The following is a 10,678-nucleotide window of genomic DNA, read 5'->3' as shown; positions in this document are numbered from 1 at the left end:
CGGGGCCGGGGCCCGGCCAGGGTGGCGTCGAGGCTCCCGTCTGACTGTCCCTGCCTAGGCCTGAGCAACATCATCGGCGTGATCGTGTACATTTCGGCCAACGCGGGCGAACCTGGCCCGAAGCGGGACGAGGAGAAGAAGAACCATTACTCGTACGGCTGGTCCTTCTACTTTGGCGGGCTGTCATTCATCCTGGCCGAGGTGATCGGCGTGCTGGCCGTCAACATTTACATCGAGCGCAGCCGCGAGGCACATTGTCAGTCTCGCTCGGACCTGCTCAAGGCCGGCGGGGGCGCGGGCGGCAGTGGCGGGAGCGGCCCCTCGGCCATCCTCCGTCTGCCCAGTTACCGCTTCCGCTACCGCCGCCGCTCCCGCTCTAGCTCCCGCTCCAGCGAGCCATCGCCGTCGCGGGAAGTGTCTCCCGGCGGCGCCGGGGGTCCGGGCTTCGCATCCACGGACATCTCCATGTACACGCTCAGCCGCGACCCATCCAAGGGCAGCGTGGCGGCGGGGCTGGCGGGGGCCGGCAGCGGGGCGTTCGGCGGTGCGGCTGGGGGCGCGGGCGGCGGGGCGGGCGCCGAGCGGGACCGCGGGGGGGCACCTGGTTTCCTCACGCTACACAACGCCTTCCCCAAGGAGGCGGGCGGCGGCGTCACGGTCACGGTAACCGGGCCCCCAGCGGCGCCCGCGCCCGCCCCACCCGCGCCCGCTGCTCCCGCCCCCGGGACCCTGGCCAAGGAGACCGCCGCCTCAAACACCAACACCCTGAACAGGAAAACCACGCCAGTGTAGGGGCGCGCCGGGGGCGCCGGGGTGTGTGGCCGGGGCGCGTGCGCGGGCGCGCGTGCAATGAGGCTGCCGGGGGTCGGAGCTGCCTCCCTCCTTCCCCGTGAGCGCGCTAGAGACTGCTTGGCCTTACCCCCTGCGACCTCTCCCCCTCCCCCGGGCGCGGGGGGGGGGGAGGCCCCCCACCCTCCAATCAGGGATCTGGGACCCCCGAGGGAGGGGTAAGAGGAGGAAAGAGAGGGGTCCGTGTGAGGGAACGTCGTGTTTTATTTTTTTGTGGGATTGGGGGGAGGGGGGAGGGCTGTGGTGTTTTTTGCAGTTTTGAGATGTTTTCTTTTTAATGTTTTGCTGTGTGCATGTGGGGGCGGGTCGGGGGGAGGGAGGGACTCCCAACCCAGCCCAACTCCTGGAGAGGGGCCCATAACACACGAATATATAGTTATACCTACAAACTATATATATGCTCTATATAAAGAGACAGGTAAAGAGAAGGGATGAGAAAAGGCAGAGTGACAAGGCATGGATGTGGACAATCATTTACTTTTTCATTCATTATTCCCAAGGGTTTATTATTTTCATTTATTATCAGCAATTTATTTGTGCACCTAAGTGCTAGACATTGTGCTGAATGTTGAGCACACAGTGCGGAAGACAAACAGGGCCCCCAACGTCCTTATGGAGTTTACATCTTGTGCATTAGACAATCAAAAACTACACAACAGTAAGTTGCAGTTAGGACATATGAAAAATCTGAAGTGCTACAAAATGTTCCATCAGGGAGGCTTAACCCAGTTTAAAAGGAAGGGATGTTTTAGCTGACACTGAAAGGATGACAAGCCAGCCAGATGAAGCTGGGGGAAAGTGTTTAGCCAGAGAACAGCATATGCAAAGACCCTGGGGCAGGAGGACCTTCCAGAGAAAGCTACCAGTGAGCCAGGTGCAGGTAGAACAGGATGAGGCTGGAGACATAGACAGGCCAGACTGACCAGAGACTTCTAGGTTAGGTGTGGAGTTTACACATTATTCCGAGGGAAGCAGGGAGCCATGAAATGAATGGCTTTCAGCAGGAGCACATCATGAATGGTATATAAAGGGGAGGCAGGAACTCAAGAGATGAGAGTGAGAGGCAAAGACATGCTGGAATTCAGCATCAAACAGGCACTGGCCCTTGAAATTCACACTTGTGGGAGGAAGCAGATAATGGCACAAACACTGAAGTATAGGAATGGTGTCTGGCGTGCAGGAGAGATGCTGGGACTTAACAGATTAGCGTTTCGCTCATTCATTCAGCCATTCACTTGCTGACATTTTTGAGCTTCTGCTAATGTACCAGACAGTACACTAGAATCGGAATCCCCTGAGGTGGAACAATGAAGCAGGCCCTACAGGAGCCTTTAAGCACCACAATCTAGGCAAGGCCACCATAATGAGCACCTTCAACAGCAGAGTGACCAGCTGCCAGGAGTGGGCAGTACTCGGAAATTTCCCAGAGAATGTCACACCCAGCCTGGGTTTCAGAAGGATGAGTAGGAGTCTGCCAGATGATAAAGGGTGTGAGGAAGGTTTTTGGGCAAAAGAACAACTCAGGCAAAGGCCTGGGGGAGTAAAACAGCATGGTGCATGGGGACAGGGTGGGGGTGAGAGGTAAGCCCAGAGAACCCGCTAGAAGCCAGAGTCTAAGGTGCTGAAGTTCCAGGCAGAGGGTTTGGGATGTTCTAAGGGTAGTGGAGAGACATGGGAGAGCTTTGAGCAGGTTAAGGGCAGGATCAGACATGGGTGTTAAAAGGAGCCTCCTGGGATGAGGCTGGTGCTGTGGGATGGTGAGAGAGGAGGGCAGTTGAACTGGGCATGGACTGTGGGGGTGGAGGAGGGATGGGTTTGAAGGTCACTGAGGACAAGGAAGGGTTGGTGTTGGTGGGTGTTCTTTCATTGGCTCAGCAAATATTTCCTGAGGTCTCCCAGGTGCCAGGCCCAGTCCTCTGAGATGCTGGGAGTGTAGAGATGATTCAGGCCCTGCCCTACCCGCCAGGGGCTCCTAGTCCGCTGGGAAGACAGATGGGGCATAGACAGGAGGGAGTGGGCAGTGATGGCACCAGGCTGCCAGGGACTCTGGGACCAGGGAGGAATGCCATGGGGGCAGTGTCAGGGAGAGATGCTGGAAAATGTGGGGAAAGGAATACAAATTAGCAAGACAGAGGAACTTGGTGTAGGGATGATGAATGGAAAGAAGGGGGACAGGAAGATGTGGAGTTAAAGAGACAAGTTTGGTGGGAAAAGGGGCTCTGATGGAGGAGGGGGCAAAACTGGTTAGAGGATAGTGGTTTCTGGGGTCCAAAGGCCAAACAGCAAGAAAGAAGTGGAGGATGGGCAGAGGGAGAGAGAGAGGAGGGGAGTTGGAGAAGGAGAGATGGAGAGAGACTGAGGGGAGGGAAGATGGGAGGGAGGACGAAGGCAATAGAGACCCAAACTAGGCGAGTCACAGAGAAAAAGGAAGGTGATCCGGAGAGGAGATAAAAAAGGACAGGAGAGAGACTGATGCAAAGATGTGCAAATTAGAAGAGAGACATCTGAGATATAAACAGGCACAGAAGGGCCGGCCGAGTGGCCCAGTTGGTTAAGAGTGAGCTCTGAGCAACAGGGGGCAGGATGTCTCAGCTAAATAAAAATTAAAAAAAAATGCACAGAGATGGAGAGGCAGAACCACAGAGAAAGATCCAGAGATCTGCCTAGAAAGAAATGTGGAGACTTAGAAGTGAGTATAACGTATCGGGATGGCTCATTTCTTTGCTTGCTTGCTTTTAGTATTCAAGAAATAGTCACTGAGTGCCATCCTGTTCTAGACTCAGACTAGGCCCAAGGCCTGTGGTGAGCAGACAGTCAAGGTCCTGCTGTCCTGGAACCCACAGGAGAGGCAAATAATAAGTAATAAGAGAATTTCCATTTTGGGGAACTGCTTTAAAAACTAGGCAGGAAGTGGTAACAAAGATGGTGTGGGGGCTTTGAGAAGACCTCCCTGCAGAGGTAATGTTTGAACAGAAACGTGGGTTGTGAGAAGGAAAGGGACAGGGCAAGCTTTCTGGCCATGGCAGGTAGCACAAATGTCCAGAGAAGGCCCCAGGTAGGCGAGGAAGCCTGGAGGTGGTTGGCAGGTTAACAAGGGTGAGCAAATCCAGGTGAGGTCAGAAGCACAGGCTGGTACCAGGCCGATCATGTAGGGCCTTGTAGCCCTGGGAAGAAACTTTAATTTTATTCTAGACTCCATGGGATGAGCACAGGCAGAATATGATTATATTTTTATTTAAACAAACAAACAAAATAGATCCAAGTTGTGCTGAGACTAGATTTAGGAGTGAAAGTTGCAGTAAGGAGTTAGGGCTGTTGACCTTGTCCAAGTCAGGCTGATGGTGGCCTGGACCCATGTAGAGTCAGGTTGGAGAGCAATGGGAGGACGCACAGGATTTTGGAGGCAGAGCTGATAGTGGTGGCAAACTGGATGTAGCAGGAGAGGGAACGAGAAACCAAAGTGACGCATGTGCCACTTAAGTGGGTGCTGCTTGGTGTCCCCAGAAGGGGCCACCAGGAATGAGTCAGGATTTAGGTGGAGGAGTTGGGTGTCTTTTGGACACGGTCAAGTTGGATATGGCTGTGAGAAACCCAAGTGGAGTTATCAGGTAGCCAGTTGGTAATGTGAGACTAGAGCTCCGGGGAGAGATCATGGCTAGAAATACACATTTTGGGAACATCAGCATATAGGAGATGTTTAAAGCCATGGGACTGGATGAGGTGACCTAGGAGATGAGTGTGGATGGAGAGGTGACACGGGCCAGGGCCTGGGGGCATGTGCATAAGGGCAGAAGGGGACCATGAGGTAGCCCGAGACCAGGAGGAAGGTCCGGAGAGCAAAGTGACTGTTCGGTTTGATATGGTGACCTTGATATGAGGTCATTGCATTGCATTGGTGGGGACTGGGGCTCTGTGTGGAAGGAAGAAAGAAGGAGGGAAGATGGAGGGAAAAATGAGACCATCCTGGTATGAAAGTGACAAGAACCTCCATACCAAAGAAAGTTTGTACCCTTTCTGTGAAAGGAGAGACAGGGAGATGGTGGACAGAACTAAAATGAGAGCTGTTATAGCAGGCATACTGAGAAGGATGGGGAGACCCAAGGCTGGGAGGGGCATAGATTCGGGGGGCAGGTAGACCGTCCCCGGAGCTGTCCTGCCAGCTGTTAGCACCAAGCACACTCGAATCCCTTTCTGGAGGCTGTCAAGGCCTGGGAAGACTCAGTGAAGTGAAGTGAAAAACAGGTTTCACCCATTCATTTAAGAAGTTTCATGAGCTTTTCAGCTGCACCAGGCCCTGCCTCTCCGAGCTGCCTGGGTTGAGAGACAGGTAGGGCGGCCAATTAGAATGCAGAGGGAGGTAACCTCTGATGTGGGCACCTTCCCTAGCTTGGGAGGAGATGTGTGTGTCAACAGCTTGCTTCATCCATTTGCCCATTCATTCATTCATTCATTCACTCACTCATCTAACACATTTCCTAAGGCCTCCTGTGTGGTCCTGGGCTGGGTAGTGCTGAGGATGAGGAAACAAGTTCCTTCTGCATGAGGGCTCTGCCCAAGGCTGGAGAGAGCCAACAGATGCTCCCAATGACATCCCAGGGTGATGTGTGCTCCATTGGAAGTGCCACAGGGGGCACCAGCCCCACTGGAGCAGCCAACCATGGGCGAAGGAATTGGTGAAAGGTGGGACCCACCTGGGCCTTGGACACAAGGGCTGTAGGTCGGGGTGAAGGGTTGAAGACCTGGCCCTGCTGCCATTCCACACAGCTGTCCTGTCCCTGCCCCTGGGGGAGTGAAACTGCATGGACGGTCCTCTGGGGTGACCCCCGTCTAATAAACTCAATGAAGAGGGTTGTGGCTCTGATTCCTGTGCCCCTGACACCGAGCCTCTCCCTCGGCCTGCCCTTTCTACCTCCTGGGGAGCTGAGGACCCCAGCATGGTAATCTGTCCTTCCATCCGCAAGACCCAGGGATCTGGGCCCCGGTTTCCTCCCTCAGACCCAGGAGTGCAGGTCTTCAGCCCCTCCAGCCTGTGACCCAGAAGCCTAAGGCCCTGGGCTCCTCCTCACTCAGACAACAGAGCCCCAGGCCTTCCTCCAGGCCCCAAGAGGCCGAGCTCCCAGTTCTCTATTGACCCAGGGGTGCAGGTCCACAACCCCCTTCTTCCCCCAGTACTCAAGAATTGACGTCCCCAGGTTCCTTCTCTTCCAGGGACCCTGGACTCCTGGCCCCAGCCACTCCGCCCTCGGAGGATTTCTGGTTCCCAACGGGGCCTGCTCAACGCCAAAAACCTTGGCTCCCTGCCCTGCTCCTTCTTTTGCCACCTGGGAGGTCGGACCCTCCGTTCCCGTGCTTGCCCCTTAAGGAAATAAATGTCCCTTCACGCTCCAGCCGGGTCAGGACCCGGCCCCCAGCCCCTCCCCCGCCCCTTGTCCCTTAAAATACCCGAAATCCCTATGGCAACAGGCGCCGGGCGACAGGTGCGGGTGTTATTTACGGGTCGATCCCGAAATAGCCGGGAGGGTGGGGGTGGGCGGCTGGGGGCGAGGCCGCCGCAAGCGCAGCGCTGGTCCCGCGGCCGGGCAGTCGGCGGTGCGGAGCCCACGGTTCGGAGGATCGCGGAGCTGGGGCCAGCGCGGCGCCCAGGCAGGAGGGCGAAAGGGGTCCCTGCCCAGGAGCGGGGGGTGGGAGGCCTGCGGGAGGCGCCCGGCCTGGAGCTGAGCCTGGAGCGGTCTTGGCCGGGCAGGCCCTGGGAGCCCGGGGGAGGGGGTGCCCAGTGATCCCGAGGGGACACAGAGTCCCTTCCGGGTCCCGGCTGTCCTTTGAATCGCGGGGGACTCTGTCCCCATTTCCTGAGCCGCAGTGAGGACCACAGCCGCTCCATCTGAGCCCAGTGGGGACCCTAGGTCCCCTCCTGAGCCCTGGGGGAACCCTCGCCCCTTTCTCTGGGCTCCACTGTGTCCCTCAGCCCCAGTGCATACTTCTGATCTCTCTTCTCTGAATGGCCAGAGAGACCCTCATCTCCTTTGCCTGAATTCCAGCAGGTCCCTAGGCCCCATCCTCTGGACTGTGCTGTTCTCTTCTGTGAATGTTGTGGGGTCCTACTGCCTCTCTGAGACCTGGAAGGAGTTCCGATCTCCCCAGAGTCTGAGCCCAAAGGAAGCCAGGAGGCTCTCCTCTCACACACACAGAACCTCAGCTCCCTCTCCTGGGCACCCCAAACTCTGAGCCTAGTGGGAGTTCGGATCCCTCCTCCCAGGAAACCAGTTTCCCTATCGTGACCCCCCCCCAGTGGGAACCCCTAGCAGCCCCTCAGAGCTTCAGCTGGCGCTCTGTTCTCCTGGCTCTGGAGCCCTCCCGCCCCTTCCTGGGCACCCACGTTCTAGCTCAGGGGACCTTGAGTTCCCGCTGCATCCCATCGTCTTTGCTGAGTTTCTGTGGGTACTTACTCCAGGCCCTCCCCTAACCCTCAGAGGGTTCCCCAGCTGGAGGGTCCCCTTTCTTCTCTTCTGAGCCCTAGAGGGGCTCTCGGCTCCCCCATTTGAGGTTCCAGGGAGATTCAGGAATTCCCTTTTCATAGTCCAGTGGGAACTGAGCCCCTCCCCGCTTCAGGACCCCAGGCCCTTCCCCACCCTCTCCCCGCCCCCGGGAGCCCTCTCAGCTCAGTCTTCTCTGCACTGGGCCGATCCGCCGCCTCCAGGATGATGATGTGGTCCAACTTCTTAATGCAAGAGGAGGACCGGCGAAGGGGGGCGTCTGGCCAGCGGGCTCGAGGGCAGCACAAGTCTGGGCTGTCGCCGGAGCAGGAGGGCAAGATCAAGCTGGCGCTGCTGCTGACCGCTGTGGGCGCCACGCTGGCCGTGCTGGCCGTGGGCACAGAATTCTGGGTGGAACTCAACACCTTCAAGGCCAACGACAGCGCTGTGTGCGACGCTGCCCACCTGGGACTGTGGAAGATGTGCACCAAGCGACTGTGGCAGGCGGACGTGCCCGTGGGCAGAGAGACATGCGGCCCCGCAGCGCTGCCCGGAGGTGAGGCCGCCCCCAGGGCTTGGACCCGACAGCGAGAGAGCCCGGGTGGGAGAAAACTGTGCCCCAGAAACAGCCTGTGCTGCAGAGAGAGCCTGAGCCCCAGGGAGGGAGCTTGCACCCTCAGAAAGCCCCAATCTACATCAGCCCGCGCTTTGCAACAGCCTCTGCTCTAGGCACAAGCTATAGAGAAAGTCTATACCCCAAGACTAGCCTGTGCCCCAAAACCAGCCCTACCCCTACACTAGCCTGCACCCCCCAGAGCTTGTTCCTCAGGACACCCTGTACCTCAGACCAGCCTGTGCCCTCAGGCCAGCCTGTACTCCCAGACTGAACTGCACCCTCAGACCAGTTTGTTTCCCCAGACCAGCCTGTACTCCCAGACCAACCTGTGCCCCCAGACCATTCTATGTCCTCCAAAACTCCTATACCTTCAGTACAGTGTGTGATCCTATACATTTCTGTGTTCCCAGACCAGATTGTATCCCCAGAGAACCTTGTGCCTCCACACGGGGCCGAGGCCCTGAGACTCAGCTTGTGAATCCAGACACAGCTGGTGCCCTTAGACAGCCTGTGTACCCCAGAAACGCCCCCACCCCTTGAGACAGCCTGTGCCCCTGTGTATGTGCCCACACACAGCCTGTGCCCTGAGAGAGAGACAGTCTGGGTTTGTGGTGTCAGCTTGCTTTTTTCAAACCCTAGACAGCCTGCACTCCCATCCTTTGGGACCTAGGAGACAGGCTGCTTTGACCCCCACCCCCAAGTAGAACCCATGGCTGTTTCCACCTACCGATTCCACCAAATCACTCCTCTCACCACATACCTCTCAACTCCGTAGGGTAACCCCTGTGCTTCTCGGGAAGTGTTCTTCATTTACCATCCTCTCTCACCTGTAAATGCTCAGCCTGGATGCTCCGGCCTTCTCATTTTCTCTTACAGATACCCCCACACCCCTCACTTTCCCAATAGCGGCCCTTTCACCTCTAGCTATGCCAGGGAGCCATCCCCTTATAGCAGTGGGACAGCCTGTCCCCCTTGGGAATGGGATCCCACGCAACCTCTCCTGATCCAAGGAAACTATCTGATACCCTTCAGGGCCCACTCAGGATGTCACATGCTTGATCGCCCTTATGGATCTCTAGCACTCTTTCCTGTCCAAAGGGTGTCCTATGATCTCCATACCCCTCAAAGTGCTCCTATTCCTCTGGGCTCTAGAAGGGACTTCCGTCCTCCTTCACTTCTGTAGATGTGGTATTGTACATCCGTGAGGTCCAAATAGGACAAAGTGGTAGCAAAGTGAGGTGCCAAGCACCCCTTGCTGTTTGAGGTATCCACCCACTTAGTATCCAGGTTAAACACTTAACTTCTGCAGATGGGCTAGTTCTCACCCCTCAGAGCCTCAAGCAGAGAGTTCCCAAACTTCTGCAACATGGGATGTTTCAGTAATATAAATATTAAATGCTTATGTGGTGGCCAGCTCTGTTCTAGGTACGTCACGTGCATTAACTCATTAACCCACACAGCAAACCTGTGAGTAGTTATTATCATCCCCATTCTCTGGAAGAGAAAAATGAAAAGAAATCTAAGTCTATGCACCCAGGCTAGTCATATGGGGTTTGAACCCTGGTCATCTCTGTTCTTAGCAACTACCTTATATTGCATCTCACTGGTCCACACAGGTATCGTAAAGATCCTAGCTGCACTGGAGGGGATGGCCCACCCCACCTCACTGTATATGAGTATGATAGGATCCCTCATATCCCTTGATGTCCCCCTATTGGTCAGAAAGAACTTCAACTTCCTTACAAGACCCTTACCATCATCCCACAGTCCTGATCGTTCGGAGGACATCTCACCTTGTTCATTATCTCAGAGATATCCCATACATCCCACTGCCTCTCAAAGGACATTCCAAGGGGCAGCAAGGGGGCGACCCATAAACTACTCTTTTCCAAATGGGATATGCCATATACTCTAGGGTCAGAGACAAGATGTCCTAGATTATTAGTAGCTCAAATAGGATGCCAGACACCCCACACTCTCCCAGATGACGTACCACACCCACTAGATGGGACTTCACATTTCCTGTGTGGATGTGGACCACTTTTCCCGCACTGACTGCTACAAACCCTGTCCTCTTCACTCTGCTACACTAAGCATAAGGACTGTCACTGTTCCTGTTGGGACATCTCATGTCCTCTTCCTTCCCTCAGGCTCCCAGGTGGAGGCCTGACTCACACCACCTCGCTTGACTCAATTTATCTCTTGTTCCTCCACATCCTCCTTCAATTTGGGAAGTTCCTTCCCACTTCCCTAGGCTTCCTGGCCCCTCTCCTATTTCTTTCACTCCCTCTTATTCTCTACCTCTTTCCTCCCTTTCCATGCCTCAGTTTCCCCATCCGTAGAATAAGACAGAAAGTTGAACTAAGGAATTCTGTGGGAAGCTCTGGCTTTAAAAATGCAGTTTAGAAAGTGCCTTTAAAAAAAAAGTTTAGAGTTTCTTGGACCTCAAATACACAACATTGAATGAATCATACTCTTCAATTTATGTCACAAAATCATTACCAGGCCTCACAAGAACCGTCTTGTGCTCTATTTTTTATTCTTTTATTTCTTTTCTTCCTGATTCATCTCTTTAATGTGTCCGATCTGCATCCAAGGATATGTGTTTTCACTTGGAAAATAGTGTTGTTTTATATCTGTAGGTGTTGTTTTTTTTTAAGATTTTTATTGGGGAATTGGGGGGATGGGAACAGCGCTGGGGAATTGGGGGAAGGGGAACAGACAAGTTGCTGTTGTTTTG

General features: G+C 55.1%; 2 protein-coding genes across 2 annotated transcripts in view; both read left to right on the top strand.

The window, feature by feature from the left end:
* The window catches only part of CACNG8 (calcium voltage-gated channel auxiliary subunit gamma 8), a gene marked incomplete at its 5' end in the record, with an annotated part of 17,795 nt that extends 12,098 nt beyond the window's left edge, over positions 1 to 5,697 (top strand). The window contains one exon of the mRNA XM_019625737.1: positions 59 to 5,697. Coding sequence (XP_019481282.1) covers positions 59 to 792 — 734 coding nt within the window. The remainder of the gene's footprint in view (positions 1 to 58) is intronic.
* Positions 5,698 to 6,420: 723 nt separating this feature from the next.
* The window catches only part of CACNG6 (calcium voltage-gated channel auxiliary subunit gamma 6), a 13,341-nt gene continuing 9,083 nt past the window's right edge, over positions 6,421 to 10,678 (top strand). Inside the window, exons 1-2 of the mRNA XM_019625816.1 lie at positions 6,421 to 6,452; positions 7,547 to 7,878. Coding sequence (XP_019481361.1) covers positions 7,548 to 7,878 — 331 coding nt within the window. The 5' untranslated portion in view covers positions 6,421 to 6,452; position 7,547. The remainder of the gene's footprint in view (positions 6,453 to 7,546; positions 7,879 to 10,678) is intronic.

The sequence above is a fragment of the Hipposideros armiger genome, unplaced genomic scaffold, assembly GCF_001890085.2.
Source record: "Hipposideros armiger isolate ML-2016 unplaced genomic scaffold, ASM189008v1 scaffold_639, whole genome shotgun sequence".
Taxonomy (NCBI): Eukaryota; Metazoa; Chordata; class Mammalia; order Chiroptera; family Hipposideridae; genus Hipposideros; species Hipposideros armiger.
This window is presented reverse-complemented; position numbering and strand designations above follow the sequence as displayed.